Raw genomic sequence first — 26302 nt, forward strand, 5'->3', positions numbered from 1 at the left:
CATTACTGTTCATGTCTTCTCTTAATCCCTTCAGTATTTTCACTATCTCCCTTTTGAACTCCAAGTCTGTCAGACTGCAGAGCTGTGTTTCATTGTTGACTGCTTTAGGTGAGTTCTCCTGTTGGTTTAACTGGGAATGGTTTCTGAGCTTCTTCATCTTGATTGTTACTTTCTTTTTTTTGTTTTGTTTTGTTTTGTTTTTGTTTTATTATTTATTTATTTATTTTTTGTCTTTTTGCCTTTTCCAGTGCCGGTCCCATGGCATATGGAGGTTCCCAGGCTAGGGGTCGAATTGGAGCTGTAGCCGCTGGCCTAGGCCAGAGCCATAGCAACGCGGGATCCGAGCCGTGTCTGCAACCTACACCACAGCTCACGGCAATGCCGGATCCTTAACCCACTGAGCAAGGGCAGGGACTGAACCTGCAACCTCATGGTTCCTAGTCGGATGCGTTAACCACTGCGCCACGACAGGAACTCCTGTTATTTTCTTTTTCGTGGTGGATGTGCACTCCCGTTGGCTGGGCAGGGTTTGCCCTGGCACTGCTGTGGAGTGTTTCCCGAGGGCTGGCGATGTTGGCTGGTCTTCTTTGAGGCAGTGGTCTTCCCGAGGGTGGGCGGGGCTAGCAGAGTCACTCTGAAGCAAAGGAGGACTTTCTGAGGGCAGGTGGGACTGGCAGGTCTGCACTACAATGGAGGCAGACTTCCCGTGGCCAGGCAGGTCTTGCCCTGGCACTTCTGGGCCACGGAGCTCTTCCGGGGGCAGGCGGTGCTGGGCAGCAGCTCTCTGGGAGTGCAGCACCTCCTGAGGGCAGGAGCAGCTAACTGGGCTGCTGGGGGGTAAAGGAGCACTTCCCAGGGCACACGGGACTGGCAGGACCGCACCGCGATGGAGGCAGACTTCCTGTGGCTGGGCAGAGCTTGCCTTGGTGTTTGTGGGCCGTGGAGCTCTTGCAGAGGGCAGGCAGGCCAGGCTAGGGTAAACCCTGGAGGTGATTGGCACTGCTGGATCCTTAACCCACTGAGTGAGGCCAGGGATTGAACCTGAGACTTGGATTCGTTTCTGCTGTGCCACGATGGAAACTCCATCTCTCCCCTTCTTTATCTTCTGTCTCATTTTGTGGTACAACCACTCATTTGTTGTAAAGCTCAGAATTATCTCTTTCCTTTATTTCATGTTTTACACCTAACCATTTGCCACATTCTTCAGTTTTTTTTCTAAATTAAAGTGTAGGAGATTTACAGTGTTGTACCAATTTCTGCTGTATGGTAAATTGACTCAGTCATACATATACATATACATATGTGTTCATTCTTTTTAAAATATGTTTTCATTTTTGTTGGCTTTTATTTTTATTATTTATTTATTTAATTTTTTGCTTTTTAGGGCTGCACCCGTTGCATATGGAAATTCTCGGGCTAAGGGTTGAATTGGATCTACAGCTGCCGGGGTACACCACAGCTGCAGCAATGCCAGATCTGAGCCATGTCTGCAGCCTACACCCCAGCTCAGGGCAACCCAGATCCTTAACCCACTGAGCAAGGCCAGGAATTGAACACAAATCCTCATGGATCCTTGTCGGGTTTGTTAACCACTGACAAAGGGAACTCCAGTGTTTTTGTTTTCTTTGGAAAAATACCCAAAGTGAAATTCCTAGATTGAATGGTAGTGCTGTTTTTAACCTTTTTTTTTTTTGTCTTTTTGCCATTTCTTGGGCCGCTCCTGTGGCATATGGAGGTTTCTAGGCTAGGGGTCGAATTGGAAATGTAGCCACCAGCCTACGCCAGAGCCACAGCAATGGGATCCGAGCTGCGTCTGTAACCTATACCACAGCTCATGGCAACGCCAGATCCTTAACCCGCTGAACAAGGCCAGGGATTGAACCTGCAACCTCATGGTTCCTAGTCAGATTCGTTAACCACTGCGCCACGACGGGAACTCCTGAGGGTTAAGTTTTATTTGGGGTGAAATTAGGACTTAAGCCCAAGCCCGGGAGACAGCATCTCAGGTAGCCCTGAGAAACCACTCCCTCTATAGAGTTCGTAGTTTACCCAGTTTTACTTTTCCTTCTCCACCCAGTGGTCATGAGTTGTCTCTTTTCTGTTCATCTATCTCTTTCCTCCTCCTCTTCTCTATGAATGATGCAACTAAGTCTTAGGATGGGACTTTTTCTTTCTGGGAGTAATTTTGTCTTTTCAAAATTGGTGTTTATTTCTTCATTATAAATAATTTGAAATTCAAATATACACTGAAAATACAGGTTATATGCAACTTTTTTTTTTTTTAAGGGCTATACTTGCAGCATATGGAAGTTCCCAGCCTAGGGCTCAAATTGGAGCTGCAGTCACCAGCCACAGCAGTGCAGGATCCGAACTGCTCCTGCAACTTACACCACAGCTCATGGCAATGCCAGATCCTTAACCCCCTGAGCGAGGCCAGAGATTGAACCTGCAACCTCATGGTCACTAGTTGGATTCATTTCTGCTACGCCAGAACGGGAACTCCAAAACTCCTTCTTTTAGAAGGAAACATAGTATTCTGAATGGACCATAATTTATTTTATCAAGTCCTTATTCATGATCATTTTAAGTTTGTTCTCTTTATATAACCTGTGGTACAAGACCAGCATCTTTTCAAAATTTCTGCTCTGTCACAGACATATTTTATAAAGCACAGTAAAATGGATTACAGAAAAATGAAATTTAAAAAAGAATCTGAGGAGTTCTCTTCGTGGCTCAGTGGTTAACGAATCCTACTAGGAACCATGAGGTTGTGGGTTCGATCCCTGGCCTCGCTCAGCGGGTTAAGGATTTGGCGTTGCCATGAGCTGTGGTGTGGGTCGTGGACGTGTCTTGGATCTGGCGTTGCTGTGACTCTGGCGTAGGCCAGCAGCTACAGCTCCGATTCGACCCCTAGCCTGGGAACCTCCATATGCCGCAGGTGCGGCCCTAGAAAAGGCAAAAAGACAAAAAATAAAAATAAAAAAAATTAGATAAACTATCTGCATTTCTGTGCTCTCCAACATACAGTACTGTGTTTTTAGCAATTAACTTTAAAAAAGTAAAAAAATAAATAAAAATAAAAAAGAACCAGAGCCTACATCTTTCATTGTTAGATGTAGCAGACATGAGGTTTTATTTCAATAAATATGGTCAGAACCAATATAATATAAGTTAAAAGAAGAGACAAAAATGGTACATGTTTCTTGGATTGTTTCATGGCAGTTTAATATAGAGAATGGCTATTATATTCATCATAATTTTTTTCTTTCTGTAGTCGTAACTAAACAAAGTTATGTGTGAAATAGTGAACCCATTTTAAATGTCGGTACATATCCTTTCAGTGTACATTGTGTTTATCAGCATTCAAAATTCTTATTTTGATAGGTGAGTTTTCTTGCTTCTTAACTTACTACTTTGATTTGGATTGATAATACTAATATCACAGGGGATATCATATATCCAAAGTCAATTTTTTTTTTTTTGTCTTTTTGCCATTTCTTGGGCTGCTCCCGCAGCATATGGAGGTTCCCAGGCTAGGGGTCGAATCTGAGCTGTAGCCACCGGCCTACACCAGAGTCACAGAAACGTGGGATCCAAGCCGCATCTGCAGTCTGTGCCACAGCTTACAGCAATGCCAGATCCTTAACCCACTGAGCAAGGCCAGGGATTGAACCTGCAACCTCATGGTTCCTAGTCGGATTTGTCAATTACTGAGCCATAATGGGAACTCCTAGAGAAATCATTCTTACATTAAGGAATGGGAAGAACAGTTTTTTTTTTTTTTTTTGTCTTTTTGCTATTTCCTTGGGCCGCTCTCGCGGCATATGGAGGTTCCCAGGCCAGGGGTCGAATCGGAGCTGTAGCCACTGGCCTACGCCAGAGCCACAGCAACGCAGGATCCGAGCCGCGTCTGCAACCTACACCACAGCCACGGCAAGGCCGGATCGTTAACCCACTGAGGAAGGACAGGGATCGAACCCGCAACCTCATGGTTCCTAGTCAGATTTGTTAACCACTGCGCCACGATGGGAACTCCAGAAGAGTTTTTTTTAAAGCAGTTTCATTAAGATGGTGGTATTTAAATTTTTAATCAAAATGAGCTAGAAAATGTTATATTTCAAGATCCATCTTTGATCCTTCTTGGTAGCCAGTTCCAGCAAATTTTCCTATAAATTTGTAGTTACAGTTTATCTTTTGATGAAAGAAATTGAATTCAAATCCATGAATTTCCTCTGGGTTAATAACCCTTCTTTGAGGTGACAAAATAAAATTCAAAAAATTCTATCAAATTCATAAAGTTGGATGACAACTTTTTGCAGATAGTATCAAGATTACCATCTATTTCATTGATGTTTGTTGTAAAATTATAGGATATATCACAATCTGTGGAATCTTTATTCTTCCAGTAATCTTTAATTTTGTCTTTTGACTCTTTCTGTTGTTCAGATTCCTTCCTTGCATGGAAGCATTAAGTTCATTGAAAATACTGAGGACAATTAGACAAATTGAGTCTTGCTTTTCATTTTACATCTTATAAAGTTGCAGAAACACTAAACATTCATTTTGTAGTTTAGAATTCTCCACAGAATTTTTCCCTTTAATAATAATCATATGTCAGTAAGTAGTAATAGTTGTTTATGATCCATTTGTATAACATCACATAATAAAGATAATTTTTTTAAGAGAATTTTCTTGAATGCAGTAGTCTTTATGTAATTTATAATTTCTGCTATGTGTAATATTTAGTTTGATTCTTTTTTCAGCAATGGAAACAATGTATTGATTCTGGCACATTATGACATAAAATTCCTTAACCTAGGATATTTTACCGTTTCAACATAAAACTTAAAATTTAATCCTATGTGGTTTTATATAGTTAAAAGACATTTGTTAACAGTGAAACTGAGTTTTTCTGCCATTGAGCTTATCATGGGTTTCTTAAAAGAATTGCTGTGTTGCCAATATCTGTACATTTATGAAGTTGCAATGAAAATTATGTTGCCAGCTTTATTTGTTTTATTAATTGGTTTTCCATATTGTGATCTGCCTCCTGAATATGTTGAACTATAATGTCATCAGAATATGGCACTAGAGCTGCTTTCTTTGTTTGATTCACCTAGCATGTCCAAGAAGACAGTTTTACTGTCTTTTACTAGTTTCTTGACAATTTTGTTTGTCAAAATTGCACATTCACAGTTTATAAGAAATATATAAACTGCTAATATTTGTATTTGAGATATTATCTTTGTCAGCTTATTAACTCAGTGCTATTTCAAAGAATTCTTTTGATTTTGAACTGACTATGTTTTGTATGTAAATGTTTGTCTTAATAGATTCATTAGCCAGGACTTTTTTTTAATGTCTCTCTATAGCTTTTTTTTTTTTTTTTTACAGAATAAAATACATACATTTACACACAATTAGCCAGGACTTTTTTAGAAATAAGACACTCCTTTTCTTACACTTCACTGTCAGTCGTGGGTACAAACCCAAAATTCATGTGAAGGATCATGCTTCTCAATAAAATCGGAATGAAATTTTTGCCCGTCATTTCTTTACGATCACCTGGATCATCATTTGTTTTACTGCTGCTGCTTCATTCAGAAGTATTTGTCTTTTCTTGATGACAAAAATTCAGTGAAGCTTGTTTCAGAATCTAAATTAGAATTAAAAATATATAATATGAGCTTTATTTCTGTTGTTGAGTAAATAGTATGTGTATAATTTAAAAAATAGACTTGATTAAGAATTAGAATGGTAGTTAATAGGTTATGGAATAAGTAGATGTCTGTATTTTCTTGGATATTCATAGACTTTGGATTTTAATGAATAACTAAGCTTGAAGTCACATATAGTAATTTGGTCCTTCTGCAAATGACTAATCTGCAGCTTTCCCCATGGAAGTCCACTTATGTGCATTGATGTAGTAGCAATGTCAAATTTCTGTGAAAGTTTCTAGAAGCGTATTCTCAGTTTATGTGGTTATTTTGTTCCAGACTAGTAACAAGCAGTGAGCTGATTGTTACCCGTATGTAAATATGTTTTAAGTGGCATTGATTGAGGTTGTTTTTACAGTCTTATACAATGACAAAACAAGTCTCTTCAGAACATTTTTGTGTACACATTTTTACAGCTTATGTATGCCTGTATCTGTAGAATAAATTCCTAGAAGTATCTTTCTGGACATAGAGTGTGTATGATTTTAGAATTTATTGCCAACTTCCTCTCTAAACATATTTCATCCATTTTATTCCATCAGTAGCTTGAGAGTACCTGTTTCCCCACAATAAGTGTTTTAGAAAACATTTTCATTTTTACTGTTAATGTAGGCAAAAAAAAAAGGTATCTATGTAATTGTTACGATTTGCATTTCCAAAGTGAAGTTGAACATCTTTCCATATACTTATGAGCCCCTTGTGTATGTTTTTCTGTGACATATCTTATATATTCTTTGCCTATGGGAAGAGACTAAATATTGGTCTTTGTATTGATCTTTTGTGTGTGTGTTGATTTGTAAAGAGCTGTTTATAAATAAGGGAAATTAACCCTTTATCTGATAAATATGATGTGTTCTTTCCCCCAGTTGTTCTATTGCCTTTCTAAATACTGATTTAAAATAGTATATTCAATAGTATTTTATTGAATATGCATTGAGTTTAAGTTTTATTTTTGAATTTTTTTTTTTTAGGGCTGCACATGTGGCATATGGAAGTTCCCAGGCTAGGGGTCAAGTCAGAGCTGCAACTGCCAGCCTAGGCCACAACAATAGTAACATGAGATCTGAGTTGCATCTGTGACTTATATCACACCTCATGGCAATATCGGATCCTTAACCCACTGAGCGAGGCCAGGATTGAACCTGCATTCTCATGGATCCTAGTTGGGTTCATTTCTGCCAAGCCACAGTGGGAGCTCCTTATTACTGATTTTTAAACCTTTAATCATGTTTTCTCTGAACTTGGGTGCATATTTGCTGGTATTTTGCAGATGGGCAAAGTTTTACATGAGCTTGTACATGACAGATAATTATGTCAGTATATTACAATTTTTAATTTTTATTGGTTTTAAATCGACATTTTCCTTTTTGTATCATAAGGATCTTTTTCTGTGAACACTTGCAATAACCACTGATTCTTCAGAGGCTCATTGGCTTCTCTTAGCTCTAGTGGAGATAGAAAAAGTACTACTTTTAATGGCAGCCATCCTGATCATATTTCTTGTTTTGCAACAGGAACCAAAGGAGGAGAATGGATTGCAGAAAACGAAGATAAAACAGTCGAGTAGAGCAAAGTGTTTGGCTAAAAGAAAAATTGCACGTATGTTCTCATTTTTGTGTTGAGAATGATTTGTAAATTACAACAATCATAGAATTGACAGTAGTTTCTTCATCAGGAAGAGGTTTCTCTAAATAAGGGTTGCATTAAAATTTATAGGATCTGGAGTTCCCGTTGTGGCATAGTGGTTAACGAATCCGACTAGGAACCATGAGGTTGCAGGTTCGGTCCCTGCCCTCGCTCAGTGGGTTAACGATCCGGCGTTGCCGTGAGCTGTGGTGGAGGTTGCAGACGCGGCTCGGATCCCGCGTTGCTATGGCTCTGGCGTAGGCCGGTGGCTACAGCTCCGATTCAACCCCTAGCCTGGGAACCTCCATATGCCGCGGTTGCGGCCCAAGAAATAGCAACAACAACAACAACAAAAAAGACCAAAAAAAAAAAATTTATAGGATCACAGTTACCTACAGCTTATATTGACTTATTAAAGACAGAGTGTTGGAATTAAAAACGTGACCTTCAGAGTTAGGCACACTTGGATTTGAATCCTTGCTTCAGCTTACTATGTGAACCTTAGGCAAGCCAGTACTTTCAGCCTCCCTCTCTTTCATTTCAGATCCCACAAGTTAAGGGCTTAGTTCTGCAAGACTACCCCTCCTTTTAGACGCTGGTTGCCAGTCCAGATTTGTTAGCAGTGCTTCTGAGTGGCTATAAATCAGAGGTCGCCAAGACTTTCTTCAGATTTAATTAAATTGCTAGAATGACTGTCAGAACTCGGGCACACAGTTTACTTACTAAATAAGTTGTTTATGATAAAGGATATAACTTAGGAACAGCCAGATGGAAAAGATGCACAGGATAAAATAAGATATAGCGGGAAGGATGTGGATCTCCATGTCCTCTCTAGATATGTTACTGTCCTAGTGTCCACACATATTCACCAATCTGGATGCACACCAAACCTTGTAGTCAGATATTTTTATGGAGGTTTTATTATGTATCCATAGTTGATCAGATCATTCACCACTGATGGTTGTTTCAACCTCCAGCCACCCCCTCTACCTTCCCTAGAGGTTGGGGGATGGGTATGAAAGTTCTAATCCTCTAGTACCTTGGTTGGCTCACCTGGTAACCAGCCTCCATCCTTAGGGGCTTTCCAAAAGTAAATTCTTTAACATAATCTCTGGTATGCCTGAAAGGGGATTATTACAAATAATGAAGATGCTTTTATTGCTCTTTTCATTTAGGAATTCCAAGGGTTTTAGGAGCTCTGGGCCAGGAGCAAATATCTTTTGAATGTACTCAAGTTACTAGCAGTCTTGAGAATTATTGATGTTACTTTTTGAGGTGTAATGATCTTTTATCACTTGATAGGTTTTTATCACCATTGTAGACTGTTAGTAGTTATCTACTTCATTATTCTGAATCTTTAGTCCAACTGTATTTTACTTTTTTTTTGTCTTTATTTTGTTTGTTTTGTCTTTTAGAGCCACACCCTCAGCATATGCAAGTTCCCGGGCTAGGGGTCGAATCAGAGCTATGGCTGCCGGCCTACACCACAGCCACAGCAATGCCAGATCCTTGCCGCATCTGTGACCTACACCACAGCTCACATCCGGATCCATAACCCATTGAGCAAGGCCAGGGATTGAACCTACATCCTCATGGATACTAGTTGGGTTCCTTACCGTTGAGCCAGAACCAGAACTCCAGTGTTTTACTTTTGAATTTAACTGTGTCATGCTTTTTTTTAATCCAGTTTTATTGTCTTTTTAATTTTTTTGGTTCACTCTGACAATTTGTCTTTTTAAATTGTCTTTTACGATCACATTTAATGTAATTATTGATATGATTAGATTTAAAGAGTACAAGTTTTTGTGTGGAAATATGTTTTCATTTCTCTTGAGTAATATACCTAGTAGTCCTCATGGATACTAGTCAGATTTGTTTCTGCTAAGTTACAATGGGAACTCCCCTCCTTGTGGCTTTGATTTGCATTTATGGAATTTCTGAATCATATGGTATGTAGCTCAGTAGTGTTTGAGAAACTGCCATAATGTTTTATAAAATGTCTGAACCATTTTACATTTGCACCAGCACCATGTGAGGTTTCCAGTTTTTCCACGTCCTTGCCAGCACTTACTTTCCTTTTATTTTTATTTTTCACTTGTTGTGTTTTTGGCCGCACTTGCAGCATGTGGAAGTTCCTGAGCCAGGGATTGAACCTGTGCCATAGTAGTGATTGGGGTGACAGCAGTGCCAACACTGGATCCTTAAGCTTCTGCACTTCAAGAGAATAAGTTTTTTGTGGGTTTTTTTGTTTTGTTTTGTTTTGCTGTAACATGTTGGATTTTAGTTCCCAGACTAGGAGCTGAACCTGGGTCAGAGTGGTCAAAGCACCAAATCTTAATCACTAGACCACCAGGGAACTCCCTACTTGTGTTTTTGTTGTTGTTGTTGTTGTTTTGTTTTTTGTCTTTTTAGGGCTGCACCTGTGGCATATATAGGTTCCCAGACTAGGGGTTGAATTGGAGCTGTAGCCTCCAACCTATGTAGCAGCCACAGCAGCACAGCATCCAAACCAAGTCTGCAGCCTAAACCACAGCTCACGGTAACACCAGGTCCTTTACCCACGAGCAAGGCCAGGGATTGAACCTGTGTCCTCGTGGATACTAGTCAAGATTCATTTCCGCTGAGCTAAGATGGGAACTCTCCTTGTGGTTTTGATTTTCATTTTATCTAATGACTAATTATGTTGAGCATATTTTCACATACGGAACATTTCTTTGCTCATTAAATATTTTCTTTATTGTGGTAAAAGACATGTAACTCAACCATTGGTCTTTTTACTGTTTTTAAGCTTAGCTTTTACCAGAATGTCATGTTACAGTCATACATATGTAGTAGTCTTTTCACATTAGCTTCTTTCACTTAGTAATATGCATTTAAGGTTTTTCTGTGTCTTTTCATTCTGTGGTAGATTTTTTTTTTAGTAATGAATAATATTCCATTGACTGGATGTACCATAGTTTTATTTATCCATTCACCTACTGAAGGACATTTGGTTGCTTCCAAGTTTTGGCAATTAAAGATAAAGCTGGAATAAATACTTATGTGCAGGTTTTTGTGGGGCCATGCATTTTTAACTCCTTCGGGTAAATACCAAGAAGTGTGATTGCTGACGATACTAAGAATATATTTAGTTTTGTAAGAAATGTCCATTTTCCAAAGTGGCCGTGCCATTTTACATTCCCACCAGCAGTGAATGAAAGTTCCTGTTGCTCCATATACTCACCAGCATTTGAAATTGTCAGTGTTCCAGAATTTGGCTGTTCCAGTAGGTGTATTTTATCTCCTTGTTTTAATTTGTATTTCCCTGATGATACATAATGTGGTACATCTTTTCATATGCTTATTTGCTGTCTGTGTGTCATCTTGGTAAGGTGTCAATGTTTTTGGCCTACTTTTTAGTTGAGTTGCTTGTTTTCTTACAGTTGACTTTTAAGAGTTCTTTGTGTGTATATATATTATATATATGTAATACACACATATACATATATATACACACTCACACACACAGTTTTTGTTTTTGGGACACACCCAGGGTATGCCGAAGTTCCTGGGCCAGGGATCGAACCTGTGCCACAGCAGTTGACAATGCAGGATCCTTAACCTACTTCACCATCAGGGAAGCCCAGGAGTTCTTTGTACATTTTAGATAACATTCCTTTATCCAATACTTCTTTTACACATATTTTCTCCCAGCCTGTGGCATGTCTTCTTGGTCTTACAACATTGTCTTTGTAGAGAACATTGTCTCTTACAGAGCAGGAGTTTTAATTTTAATGACATCCAGCTTATTGTTGACTCCTTTTTTTTTTTTTTTTGTCTTTTTGTCCTTTTTAGGGCCGCACCTGTGGCATATGGAGGTTCCCAGGCCAGGGGTCAAATCGAAGCTGTTGCTGCCAGCCAACACCAGAGCCACAGCAATGCCAGATCCGAGCTGTGTCTGCGACCTACACCACAGCTCACAGCAACGCCAGATCCTTAACCCATTGAGCGAGGCCAGGAATTGAACCTGCAACCTCATGGTTCCTAGTCGGATTTGTTTCCACTGAGCCACAGTGGGAACTTGTGTTTAATTCTTGAATGGATCATGCTTTTGGTATTATATCTTAAAAAGTCATCACCATACCTGATGTCATCTAGGTTTTATCTTATCTTCCTGGACTTTTATAGTTTTGTGTTTTACATATAGGTTTATGATCCACTGAGTTAGTTTTGGGAATGGTGTTAGGTCTTTGTCTAGATTTGTTTTTTTTGGATATGAATGTCCAGTTGTTCTAGCAACATTTGTTGGAAATAGTCTCCTTGATTCATTGTTTGGCTTGTGCTTCTTTGTCAAAAATCAGGTGACTGACTCTGTGTAGGTCTATTTCTGCAGCAGCTTGATGTGAGATCTCAGTTCCTAGACCAGCAATTGATCCTAACCACTAGACCATCAGGGAACTCCCGATAAGTAGTAAGTTTTAAAGTCAGGTATCATCAGCCCTCCAACTTTGTTCCTTTCTTTCAATTGTGTTGACTATTCTGGATCTTTTTTTTTTTTTTGTCTTTTTGCTATTTCTTGGGCCGCTCCTGCGGCATATGGAGGTTCCCAGGCTAGGGGTCTAATCGGAGCTGTAGCCACTGGCCTACGCCAGAGCCACAGCAACGCAGGATCTGAGCTGCGTCTGCAACCTACACCACAGCTCACGGCAATGCCGGATCGTTAACCCACTGAGCAAGGGCAGGGACGGAACCCGCAACCTCATGGTTCCTAGTCGGATGTGTTAACCACTGCGCCACGATGGGAACTCCTATTCTGGATCTTTAGCCTTCTCCATATAAACTTTAAAATGAGTTAGTGCATATCCACAAAATTCTTTGCTGGGATTTTGATTTGGATAGCATTGAATTTACTGATGAAGTTGGAAAAAACGTCTTGACTGTATGAAGACTTTCTATCTATGAACATGGAATATTTCTTCCTTTAGCTAGTTCTTATTAGATTTAGTTCATTAAAGTTTTTAGTTTTCCTCATATAGATCATGTACATTATTTTATTTTTGGAATGCTAATGTAAATGATACTGCCTTTTAAATTCAAATTACACTTGTTCATTGCTGGTATGTGGAATGTGATTGACTTATTTTATATTAACCTTGTATACTGTAACCTTACTGTAAATGCTTATTAGTTCCAGAACTTGTTTTGTTGATTGTTTTGGATTTTCGTGTAGAAATGTCATTTGTGAACATAGTGAGTTTTAGTTCTTTCTTCCCGGTCTGTGTGCTTTTTATTTCTTTTTCTTGTCTTATTGCATCAGCTGGTATGTCCAGTACATGTTGAAAAGGAGTGATGAGAGGGGACATCCTAGCTTTTTTTCTGTTCTTAATGGGAAAGCTTTTAAGTTTTCACCATTTAATATGTTGTTAGCTACAGGTTTTTTGGTTTTTTTTTTTGGTAGATTTTTCTCTATCAAGTTGAGAAATGCCTCTTCTCTTCCTAGTTTATTGAGAGTTTTTATCATGAATGAGGGTTTGATTTTGTGGGTGTCCAGTACTTTTTATGATTCTATTCAATACGATTATGTGATTTTTCTTTTTCTTCTGTTTGTGTGTTAACATTAATTAATTGTTGAACTAGCATTTCATATCTGGGATAAATCCCACTTGGTCATGATGTGTAATTCTTCCTTGTACATTGTTGGATTTGATTTGCTAATGTTTTGTTGAGGATTTTTGCCTCTGCATTCATGAGTAATATCGGTTTGTAGTTTTTTCTTGTGATATTTTTGCCAGTTTTGGTGTTAGGTTTAATGGTGATAACGAAGAATGAGTTAGGACGTATTCCCTCTGCTTCTATCCTCTGAAAGAGATTGTAGAGAATTTATATAATTTTTTCCTTAAGTGTTTGATAGAATTCATTAGTGAATCTAACCGGACCTAATGCTTTTTTTGTAGAAGGTTAATTATGGATTCTTTAATAGATATGGGTATATTCAAACTGTCAATTTCTTCTTATGCAGATGTTGTCAGAGTGTGTCTTTCAAGGAATTGGTCTGTTTCATCTAGGATATCAGATTTGTGGGCACAGAGTTTTTCATAGTATACCTTTATTATTCTTTTAATGTCCATGAGATCTATAGTGATGTCCCCTCTGTCATTTCTGATTCTAGTAATTTGTACCCTCTCTTTTTTTAGTCACCCTACCTAATGGCTTATCAATTTTATTGATTTAGTTAAAGAACTAGCTTTTGGTTTGGTTCATTTTCTCTATTGATTTCTTAATTTCAGTTTCATTGATTTCTGCTATAAATCTTATTTTTTCTTCTTGTTTTTGTCTTTTTGCCTTTTCCAGTGCCAGTCCCATGGCATATGGAGGTTCCCAGGCTAGGGGTCTAATTGGAGCTGTTGCTGCTGGCCTACGCCAGAGCCATAGCAACGCGGGATCTGAGCTGCGTCTGCAACCTACACCACAGCTCACGGCAACGCTGGATCCTTAACCCACTGAGCAAGGCCAGGGATTGAACCCGCAACCTCATGGTTCCTAGTCGGATTCATTAACCACTACTCCACGGCAGGAACTCCTTTACTTTGTATTTAATTTGCTCTTCTTTTTCTGGTTTCCTGAGGTATAAACTTAGGTGATCAATTTTAGATCTTTCTTCTTTCCTAATGTATGCATTCAGTGCTGTAAATCTTCTCTAAGCACTGCTTTTGCTGCATCCCACAAATTTTGACAAGTTGTGTTTTCATTTTCATTTAGTTCAAAATATTTTCATATTTCTCTTGAGATTTCTTCTTTGACCCATGTGTTATTTAGAAGTTGTTGTTTAATCTCCATGTATTTTGGAATTTTTTTATTTTTTATTTTTTTAGGGCCACACCCACAGCATATGGAAGTTCCCAGGCTAGGGGTTGAATCTGAGCTGTTGCTGCCAGCCACAGCCACAGCCATGCAGGATCTGAGCTGCATCTGCAACCTACACCACAACTTACGGCATCACTGGATCCTTAACCCACAAGGGGGCCAGGGATCAGAACCACATCTTCACGGATACTAGTTGGGTTTGTTACCGCTAAGCCACAATGGGAACTCCTATTTTGGGATTTCTAAATTGCCTTCTGTTACTGATTTCATTACATTGTAGTCTGAGAACAGAAAATTGCATAATTTTTCTTGCTTTAAATTTGTTAATGGAGTTCTGGTAGTGGTGCAGAAGAAACGAATCCGACTAGGAACCAGGAGGTTGTGGGTTCGATCCGTGGCCTTGCTCAGTGGGTTAGGGATCTGGCGTTGCTGTGAGCTGTGGTGTAGGCCAGCAGCTGTAGCTCAGATTCAGCTCCTAGCCTGGGAAACTCCACATGCCCTGAGTGCGGCCCTGAAAAGCAAAAAAAAAATTGTTAAGATGCGTTTTATGGCTCCGAACGTGGTCTGACTTGGTGAATGTTTTGTGTGAATTCAAGAAGAATGTGTGCTCTGTTGTTAATGGTTGAAGTAGTCTGAGATGTCCATTATATTCAATTGGTTGATGGTGTTGTTGAGTCCAACTGTATCCTTACTGATTTTCTATTCTTTTTTGATAGAGGGATATTATTATTTTTTTTTGCTTCTTAGGGCCTCACTGGCCACATAGAGAGGTTCCCAGGCTAGGGGTCCAGGTGGAGCTACAGCTGCTGGCCTATGCAACAGCCATAGCCAGGCAAGATCCAAGCCAGGTCCGAGACCTACACCACAGCTCATGGCAATGCTGGATCCTTAACCATCGAGTGAGGCCAGGGATAGAACCTGTGTCCTCATGGGTACTAGTTGGGTTCATTACCGCTGAGCCATGACGGGAGCTCTGACAGAGGGGTATTGAAGTTCCAACTGTGACAGTGGGTCATCTGTTTCTCCTGGCAGTTCTGTTATTTTTTGCCTCACCTGCGACACTCTTTTGTTAGGCAATTACATGCTAAGTATTTTTGTCTCCTAGGAGAATTTATCTTTTTCATTATGTAACGCCCTTTTCTGTTCTTGATAACTTGCTTTGAAGTCTGCTGTGTCTGAAATTAATGTAGTTCCTCTTGCTTTCTTTTGATTGGTGCTAACATGGGATATTTTCCCATCCATTTTCTTTCTTTCTTTTTTTTTTTTGGTCTTTTCTAGGGCCACACCTGCGGCATATGGAGGTTCCCAGGCTAGGGGTCTAATCGGAGTTGTAGCCTCTGGCCTACACCACAGCCACAGCAACACCAGATCCTTAACCCACTGAGAGAGGCCAGGATTGAACCTGTGTCCTCATGGATACTAGTCAGGTTCGTTAACCACTGAGCCACAAGGGGTAACTCTTTCTTTCTTTTTTTTAAGGGTTGCACCCATAACATATGGAGTTTCCCAGGCTAGGGGTTGAATTGGAGCTATAGCTGCCAGCCTATACCAGTCACAGCAACTCGGGATCCGAGCCTTATCTGCAACCTCACTGTAACTCATGGCCTGCCAGATCTTTAACTCAGTGAGCCAGGCCAGGGATCGAACCCACATCCTTGAAGATACTAGTCAGGTTTGTTCCCACTGAGCCATGACAGGAACTCCATTCATCCATTTACTTTTTTTTTTTTTTTAATGTTTTTTAGGGCCACATCCGCAGCATGTGGAGGTTCCAGGCTAGGGGTCAAATCAGAGATACAGCTGCCGGCCTAGGCCAGAGCCACAGCAACTCGGAATCTGAGCCACGTCTGTGGCCTACACCACAGCTCATGGCAATGCTGGATTCTTAACCCACTGAGCAAGGGCAGGAATTGAACCCGCAACCTCATGATTCCTAGTCGGATTCGTTTCCACCGCCCCATGACGGGAACTCCTCCATTTATTTTTAATCTATTTTTAAAGTGGGTTTCTGGAGTTCCTGTTGTGGTGCAGCAGAAACAAATCCGACTAGTGTCCATGAGGACATGGGTTCGATTCTTGGCCTTGCTCAGTGGGTTAAGGATCTGGTGTTGCTGTGAGCTGTGGTGTAGGTTGCAGACTCAGCTTGGATCCCACCTTGCTGTGGCTCTCATGTAGGCTGGCAGCTGTAGCTCCAATTTGACCCCTAGCCTGGGAACTTCCATGTGCCATCACTGTGGCCCTAAAAAATAAAAAAATAAAAATAATAAAGTGGGTTTATTTTAGATAGCACATAATTGAGTCTTTTTTTTTGATCCGTTGTTGTAGTCTCTGTCTTTTAATTGGAATATTTAGTCCATTGACATTCAAAGTGATTATAGGCATACCTTGTTTAATTGTGCTTTGCTTTATTGAACTTTGTAGATAATGTATTTATTATTATTATTATTTTTTGCTTTTTAGGGCTGCACTTGCAGCATATGGAAGTTCCTAGGCTAAGGGTTGAATCAGAGCTACAGCTGCCAGCCTACACCACAGCCACAGCAATGTGGGATCTGAGCTGAATCTGCCACCTACACCACAGCTCCTGGCAGTGCCAGATCTCCAGCCCACTGAGTGAGGCCAGGGAGTGAACCCATGTCCTCATGGATACTAGCTGGAGTCATTTCCATTGTGCCACAATGGGAACTCCTGCATTTTTATAAATTGAAAGTTTGTGGCAACTCTGTGTGGAACAAGTCTTTTGGGTGACATTTTTCCAGCAACACTTGTTCACTTCATGTTTCTGTCATATATTGCTAATTCTTGCAGTATTTCAGACCTTTCTTCAGCAAAAATATTAATCTTGTTGAAGGCTTAGATGATGGTTAGCATTTTTTAACAAGGTTTTTTTTTGCAGTAAAGTTTTTTTAATGAAGGTATGTACATTGTTTTTTTAGACATGTTGCCCAATTAATAGGCTTCAGTATTATAGTGTAAATGTAATTTTTAGATGCACTTGGAGTTAAAAAATTCATGTGACTCACTTTATAGTGGTATTCATTTTATTATGGTGGTCTGAAATTGAACCCACAGTATTTCCAGGGTATGCCTGTTTTAATATAGTTAGAGTAACATCTACTTTGTTACTGTTTTCTGTTATTTGCTACTCTTCATTCTTTTTTCTTTTCTTTTTAATGGCTGCACCTGCAGCACATGGAAGTTCCTGAGCCAAGGTTTGAATCTGAACCATAGCTGTGACCTGTGCCACAGCTGCAGCAATGCCAGATTCTTTAACCCACTGTGTTGGGCTAGAGGTCAAACCTGTGCCTCCATAGTGACTCGAGCTGCTGCATTCGGGTTCTTAACCCACTGTACCACAGTGGGAGCTCCTCTTGATTCTCATCTTTTTTGTCTTGTATTCTTTTTCTACCTTTTGTGGTTTTAATTAAGTACTTCATTTGATTCCATTTTCTCTCCTTTCTCAGCATGTCTGTCAGAGTCTTTTTTTTTTTTTACTATTAGTGTTTGCTCTAGAGTTTGCAATATACATTTACAGCTAGTCCAAGTCCACTTTCAAATAACACTGTACTGCTTCATAGATATTGTGTGTACTTTATAATAAACAAAATAATGCTAATTTCTCACTTCTATCACATATTATTGCTGTCATTCATTTCATGCATGTATAGACACATATGTAATATATATACACATAAGCATATGAAATCAAATACGTTATTACTGTTAGTTTTTTAAAAAACCTATTATCTATTAGATCAATTAAGAATAAGAAAAATAGGAGTTCCTGTCATGGCTCAGCAGTTAATTAATCTGACTAGCATCCATGAGGACGCTGGTTTGATCCCTGGCCTTGCTCAGTGGGTTAAGAATCTGGTGTTGCCCTGAGCTGTGGTGTAGGTCGCAGATGCGTCTCGGGTCCTTGGATGCAGTGGCTGTGATGTAGGCCAGCAACTCCAGCTCTAATTTGACCCCTAGCCTGGGAACCTCCATATGCCACGGGTAGAGCCCAAAAAAGCACAACCAAAAAAACAAAAAACTTCTACTTCTTAAAATGGTGGAAACTTATTTGCAAAAAATAAATAAATAAGTAAGAAGAAGCAACATAAAGCTTTCTATTCTATTTTGTCTTCACTTATTTTTCTGATATTCTTTCTTTGTTTATGTAGATCTGAGTTTCTGACCTGTGTATGTAACTGAAATACGGTGCTTTACACCTGAAACTAACATGGTATTGTAAATCAACTATACTTCAATAAATAAGTAAATAAAATCAAGTTCTTAGGAAAAGAATTGGGCAGCAAAATAATTTATCTTTGTTGTTACTGTCATATGAAATATTCTCTTTCAGTCATTTTAAATAACCACATTTTATACAGGTTCTGTCTAGTTTTGTTTTGTGGATTGTTAGCAGCTTGTTTTCATATCTCAGTGGGAGATTAACCTGAATGTTGGCAGATGTTAATTATCATAAATTATGAGCAGCATAATCAGCGTCACACAAATTGTGTACTACTTTGTGTTTAGAATCAGCAGCATCATTTGATAAGCTGAGTCAAGCCAGTTCAGTTAGAGATTCTAAGATTGACACATGCTGAACATTTTCCTTAAAGGAGCATGCCTCCTCCATGGGATTCCAGTTTGTTTCTCCCTTTCTTCTAATGGTTAGGTTGTTATACAATAGAGATGTCAGGTAAAATGTATCCTAGTCAGCAGTGATGTTTATTGGACTTTATAGTTATATAAAACAATAAGAGACAGTAACTAGTGATTGAGAGTGTCCTTTTAATTCTGATTGTGGTTAAGTAAATTTGTAATGGTGGCTTTGTCAAATTATGTGGTTGTATGCTGTCCGTGAAATATATATAAAATGAGTAATCTGAAGTAGTTTTGGATTTATGTAAATAATATATGTTTCACAGTAAATAATTTGTTAACTAGCAATAGTAATTAACAGTTATTGGACACTTGTTATGTGCCAGGTACTATTCTAAACATTTTATATGTATTGAATTATTTAATCCTTGTATTAGCCTTAAATATTATTACGTCCGTTTTTCATATATGTGAACTAAAACAAGTATTATTAAATCATGGTATTTACATGAGAATTCTTAAAGTCAAGAATGTATTTACTCTATATGCATGTCCACAGCAGATTAAAAGAAGCAAAAAAGGGAGAGGGAGATTATCAGAGACCAGTACCAGTATTACATAGAGGATAAATAACCTGCTCAAAATTGCACAAAAAGGCAAAGTCATGAATCAAACGCAGGCAGTCTGGCTCTAGAGCTTCCTCTCAGTGTACTGGAAAACAGTCCTTCTAAGTTCTTATTTTCATGTTAATGTAGCAAAGCCTTCTTTCCAGAATCTTTAGGGAATACAGGGCATTTTAAAAAGCAGAGTATTGCAGAGACCTCAGATTTTTATCTTTTGCATTGCATGGTTTTGGGTTCTCTTAAATTGAACATAAGAGATTTAATCAGCTTTTAATTGATGACTTAGTGACTTCATTAGGAATGAATAATAATGTTCTAAGAATGTCAGTCTTTTTCATTTTGTCTATTTTAGTGGTATGTAGTAGCTCATTTTAACTGGCATTTTCCTGATGACTAATGATCTTTTCACGAGCTTAATGGTCCTTCCAAAATTTTCTTTTGTGAAATATCTGTTCAGATATCTTGCTCATTATTTCTAAAAGTAGCTGTTTGGAGTCCCGTTGTGGCTCAGTGGGAACAAATGACTAGCATCCATGAGGACGCAGGTTCAATCCCTGGCCTCAGTCAGTGGGTTAAGGATCCAGCATTGCTGTGAGCTGTGGTGTAGGTTGCAGATGTGGCTCGGATCTGGTGTTGCTATGGCTGTAGTGTAGGCCAGCAGCTGTAGCTCCAGTTTGACCCCTTGCCTGGGAACCTCTGTATGCCATGGGGGTAGCCCTAAAAAGAAAAAAAATTAGCTTGTTTTCTTATTATTGGATTGTAGGCATTTTAATGCATTCTGGATGCAAATCTTTTGTCAGATTATATGTATTATGAATATGTTCTTCCATTTTGTGGCTTACCTTTCAATTTTCTAAACAAACAGCAGTTTTACTTTTTTTTTTTTTTAGGGCCACTGCTGTGGCATATGACCCCAGGCTAAGGGTCAAATTGGATCTGCAGCTGCCATCCTGTGCCACAGCCACAGCAACACCAGATTCGAGCTGCATCTGCCACCTATACCGAAGCTCATGGCAGCACCAGATCCTTAACACACTGGGCAGGGCCAGGAATTGAATCCACATCCTTATGGATGCTAGTCAGGTTTGTTACTGCTGAGCCACAATGGGAACCTCCAGAAATTTTACATTTTCTTGAGATCTTAGTTTTTTTTTCCTTCTTGGTCTTGTGTAAGTAATATTTGACTACGCCTAGGTTATAAAAATTTTCACCTATGGTTTCTCCTAACGTTTTTATACTTTTCGCTTTTACATTTGGATATATATTCCATTTAAACTTTTTGTATGTAGTGTGAGATAAGGGTTAAGACTAATTTGTTTTTCTTTATAGACAACCAATTGTTTTAGCATTGTTTGTTGATAAATGAAAAATGAATGTGGGGATCTATTTTTCTGAATTTTTATGTGATGTTCCATTTATTGAGCTTGTTGGGATTTTTCCTGGCATTGTGTTGGATCTATAAATCAGTTTGGGAAGACTTGATACTGTATTTTCTGAATTAGTTTGGTATTATTTTTTTCTTTATTTTTTGTTGGAATTCACCAGTAATGAATGTCAGATGGCCCTAGATTTTCTTTATGGGAAGGTTTTTAATTACAAATTCAAATCCTTTTACATATAAGACTATTCAGATTTTCTATTTCTTCTTGTCAGTTTTTATAAGTTATATTTTTCAATGATTTTTTTTTGTTTGTTTCATACTAAATCGTATTTCTCAAACCTTTTTTCTTTATTATTACCTGAAGGGTCCTTTTAAGACTTTATTTTTCCCTCTAGCCACTGCTATCCCATGAAATTTTAATACCACAGATGGTGCTATAAATCATGTACTGACTTACTTATCTGTGTCTTATATACTTATATACTATCTTTTATATCTGTGTCTTATATATAAAGAGAGTAAGAGTTTTTGACTTCCAAGAACCAGTTTTTGTCCACTTGGAGAAGATATCATATCATGCCTGTCAAGAATGCATGATACAGTTTGTCAAATTTTTTGCCATAAAATTGTCCATGGTATTCCCTTATTCTTTGCATAACTGTATAATCATAGTGATACACTCCTCTTTTATTCCTGTATTGTTAACTTTTATGTTTTCTCTTTCTCCTTGATCAGTCCAATTAGAGTTTTATAAACTTTATTGACTTTTTCATAGAACTAATTTTTGGTATTAATTTTTTTTTCTATTTTATTGGTTTCTTCTCTTTATATTTCTTCATTTCTTCTTACTTTGGTTAATTTTGCTCTTCATTTTCCGGCTTCTTAAAGGGGAAGGCTTGGATTTCTGATTTAAAAATTTTTTTCTTTTCTAATATGATCATGTAAAGCTGTACTTCCTGTAAACATTGCATTAGGTGCCTCCTACAGATTTTGATATGTTATGTTCTCATTCTCATTAAGTTTATTTCAAATTCAGTTGGGTGCATTTTTTATGTTTAGGGATCCCTCATCCTCACTGTATTTTTTTTTTTTTTTGGTTTTTTTAAAAATAGGTTTAACATTTACCCGATTAAGTCTAGGTTATACAAAAAACTATAGTCATCCCTTATCCTTTCAAATTTGTTCCCACCTACCTGTATATTACCTCTTGGATTAGTCTCTGACTTATGATTTATCCTTCTCATGTCACTCTTTAAAAAAATTAACGGGTGTATTTTCTTATTTCTCCTTTCTTACACAAAAGCTAACATACTATATACTCTTTTTTTTTTTTCCCATGGAATTGACTTTTATAGTCCAGTTTTTTATTGTTTTACTCTGCCCATTTGCTTATTTGCTTTTTTTTTCATTTTTTTAATTACTCAAATGAATTTATCACATCTGTAGTTGTATAATGATCTAACAATCTGATTTCACAGGATTTCCATCCCATAGCCCAAGCACATCCCCCCACCCCCCAAACTGTCTCCTCTGGAGACCATACGTTTTTCAGTGTCAGTGAGTCAGCATCTGTTCTGCAAAGAAGTTCATTCTGTCCTTTTTTCAGATTCCACATGTCAGTGAAAGCATTTGATGTTGGTGTCTCATTGTATGGCTGACTTCACTTAGCATGATAGTTTCTAGGTCCATCCATGTTGCTAAAAATGCTGGTATTTCGTTCTTTTTGATGGCCGAGTAATATTCCATTGTGTGTATGTACCACATCTTCTTGATCCACTCCTCTGTCAATGGACATTTAGGTTGTTTCCATGTCTTGGCTATTGTAAATAGTGCTGCAATGAACACTGGAGTACGTGTGTCTTTGTGGGTCGTGGTTTTCTCTGGGTAGATGCCCAGAAGTGGGATTGCTGGATCAAATGGTAGTTCTATGTTTAGTTTTCTGAGGAATCTCCATACTGCTTTCCACAGTGGTTGCACCAATTTACAATCCCACCAACAGTGTACGAGGGTTCCTTTTTCTCCACACCCTCTCCAGCACTTGTTGTTTGTAGACTTTTGGATGATGGCCATTCTGGCTGGTGTAAGGTGGTACCTCATCGTGGTTTTGATTTGCATTTCTCTAATAATGAGTGATGCTGAACATCTTTTCATGTGTTTCTTGGCCATCTGTATGTCTTTTTTGGAGAACTGTCTGTTTAGATCTTCCGCCCATTTTTTGATGGGGTTGTTTGTTTTTTTGGTATGGAGCTGCAGAAGTTGTTTATAAATTTTTGAGATTAATCCGTTGTCAGTTGATTCATTTGCAAAGATTTTCTCCCATTCTGTGGGTTGTCTTTTTGTGTTGTTTAGGGTTTCCTTTGCTGTGCAGAAACTTTGAAGTTTGATTAGGTCCCATTTGTTTATTTTTCTTTTTATTGTCAATATTCTGATAGGTGGATCTGAGAAGATGTTGCTGTCGTTTATGTCAGAGAGTGTTTGGCCTATGTTTTCCTCTAGGAGTTTGATAGTGTCTGGTCTTATATCTAGGTCTTTAATCCATTTGGAGTTTATTTTTGTGTATGGTGTTAGGGAGTGTTCTAATTTCATTCTTTTCCTTGTGGCTGTCCAGTTTTCCCAGCACCACTTATTGAACAAGCTGTCCTTTCTCCATTGTATAGTCTTGCTTCCTTTGTCATAGATTAGTTGGCTGTAAGTGCATGGGTTTAATTCTGGGCTTTCTATCCTGTTCCACTGATTTATATATATATGTCTGTCTTTGTGCCAGTACCATGCAGTTTTGACGACTGTTGGCTTTGTAGTATAGTCTGAAGTCCGGGAGCCTGATTCCTCCACCTCCATTTTTCTTTTTCAGGATGTCTTTGGCTATTCTGGGTCTTTTGTACTTCCAAACAAACTTTAAAATATTTTGTTCAAGTTCTGTGAAAAATGTCCTTGGTAATTTGATAGGATTGCATTGAATCTGTAGATTGCCTTGGGTAGTATAGTCATTTTGATAATATTAACTCTTCCAATCCACGAGCATGGTATATCTTTCCATCTATTTGTGTCATCTTTGATTTCTTTCATCAGTGGCTTGTAGTTTTCAGAGTACAGGTCTTTTGTCTCTTTAGGTAGGTTTACTCCTAGGTATTTTATTCTTTTGGATTCGATGGTAAACGGGATTGCTTCCCTAATTTCCTTTTCTGCTTTTTCATTGTTAGTATATAGAAATGCTATCGATTTCTGTGTATTGATTTTGTATCCTGCAACTTTGCCAAATTCGTGGATAAGCTCTAACAGTTTTCTGGTAGAGTCTTTAGGATTCTCTAGGTATAGTATCATGTCATCTGCAAATAGCGATAGTTTTACTTCTTCCTTTCCAATTTGGATTCCTTTTATTTCTTTTACTTCTCTGATTGCTGTGACTAGGACTTCGAGAACTATATTGAAGAGTAGTGGCGAGAGCGGACATCCTTGTCTTGTTCCTGATCCCAGCGGGAATTCTTTCAGCTTTTCACCATTGAGAATGATGTTCGCTGTGGGTTTGTCATATATGGCCTTTATCATGTTGAGGTAGGTTTCTTCTATGCCCACTTTCTGAAGGATTTTTATCAGAAATGGGTGTTGGATTTTGTCAGAGGCTTTTTCCGCGTCTATTGAGAGGATCATATGGTTTTTATTCTTCAGCGTGTTAATGTGGTGTATCACACTGATGGATTTGGGGATATTGAAGAACCCTTGCATCCCTGGGATAAATCCCACTTGATCATGATGTACAATCCTTTTCATGTATTGTTGGATGTGGTTTACTAGTATTTTGTTGAGGATTTTTGCATCGATGTTCATCAGTGATATTGGCCTGTAGTTTTCTTTTTTTGTGGAGTCTTTGTCTGGTTTTGGTACCAGGGTGACGGTGGCCTCATAGAATGAGTTTGGGAGTATCCCTTCTTCTGCAACTTTTTGAAATAGTTTCAGAAGGAGAGGTGTTAGCTCTTCTCTAAATGTTTGATAGAATTCGCCTGTGAAGCCATCTGGTCCTGGACTTCGTTTGTTGGAAGTTTTTTTGTTTTTGTTTTTGTTTTTTGTCTTTTAGCTATTTCTTTGGGCCGCTCCCGCGGCATATGGAGGTTCCCAGGCTAGGGGTCGAATCTGGCTTAGCCTACGCCAGAGCCACAGCAATGCGGGATCTGAGCCGCGTCTGCAACCTACACCACAGCTCACGGCAACGCCAGATCCTTAACCGACTAAGCAAGGGCAGGGACCGAACCCGCAACGTCATGGTTCCTAGTCGGATTCATTAACCACCGCTCCACGATGGGAATTCCAAACGGAAGGTGACCTTTTTTTTTTTTGTCTTTTTGCTATTTCTTTGGGCCGCTCCCACAGCATATGTAAGTTCCCAGGCTAGGGGTCGAATTGGAGTTGTAGCTGCCAGCCTACACGAGAGCCACAGCAACGCAGGATCCGAGCCGCGTCTGCAGCCTACACCACAGCTCACGGCAACGCCGGATCATTAACCCACTGAGCAAGGGCAGGGACTGAACCCGCAACCTCATGGTTCCTAGTCGGATTCGTTAACCACTGCGTCACAACGGGAACTCCTGTTGGAAGTTTTTTAATCACAGTTTCAATTTCAGTTCTTGTGATGGGTCCATTCATCTTTTCTATTTCATCTTGGTTTAGTCTTGGAAGATTGTACTTTTCTAAGAATTTGTCCATTTCTTCTAGGTTTTCCATTTTATTGGCATATAGTTGCATATAGTAGTCTCTTATGATCCTTTGTATTTCTGTGGTATCCGTTGTTACTTCTCCTTTTTCATTTCTAATTTTATTGATTTGAGTCCTCTCTTTTTTGCTTGATAAGTCTGGCTAGGGGTTTATCAATTTTGTTGATCTTTTCAAAGAACCAGCTTTTTGTTTCATTGATCTTTTCTATGGTTTTCCTTGTTTCTATTTCATTCATTTCTGCTCTGATCTTTATGGTTTCTTTCCTTCTACTAACTTTAGGTCTTGTCTGTTCTTCTCTCTCAAGCTGCTTTAGATGTAAAGTTAGCTTGTTTATTTGGGCTTTTTCTTGTTTCCTGAGGTGGGCTTGTATTGCTATAAACTTTCCTCTTAGAACGGCTTTTGCTGCATCCCATAGGTTTTGGAGTGTCATGTCTTCGTTGTCATTTGCTGCTAGGTATTTTTTAATGTCCTCTTTGATTTCTTCAGTGATCCATTGGTTGCTTAGTAGCATGTTGTTGAGTCTCCACGTGTTTTGTGTTTTTTGCAGTTTTTTTCTTGTTGATTTCCAGTCGTATAGCATTGTGGTCGGAAAAGATGCTTGATATGATTTCAATTTTCTTAAAGTTATTGAGGTTGGATTTGTAGCCCAGGATATGATCAATGTTAGAGAATGTTCCATGTGCACTTGAGAAGAAGGTGTATTCTGTTGCTTTTGGATGAGATGTCCTATAAATATCTATTATGTCCATCTGGTTTAATGCTTCATTCAGGGCCTGTGTTTCCTTATTGATTTTCTGTCTGGTTGATCTGTC

The 26302-nt window shown here is 38.7% G+C and overlaps 1 protein-coding gene across 8 annotated transcripts in view; it reads left to right on the plus strand.

Annotated features, from left to right (window-relative positions):
• Window positions 1-26302, plus strand: part of UIMC1 (ubiquitin interaction motif containing 1) — a 136622-nt gene that overhangs the window by 41778 nt on the left and 68542 nt on the right. For all 8 annotated transcript variants that reach the window (XM_047778018.1, XM_047778021.1, XM_047778022.1 and 5 more), the window contains exon 3: window positions 7232-7316. In XM_047778018.1, coding sequence (XP_047633974.1) covers window positions 7232-7316 — 85 coding nt within the window. The remainder of the gene's footprint in view (window positions 1-7231; window positions 7317-26302) is intronic.

Source organism: Phacochoerus africanus, chromosome 4 (assembly GCF_016906955.1).
Source record: "Phacochoerus africanus isolate WHEZ1 chromosome 4, ROS_Pafr_v1, whole genome shotgun sequence".
NCBI lineage: Eukaryota > Metazoa > Chordata > Mammalia > Artiodactyla > Suidae > Phacochoerus > Phacochoerus africanus.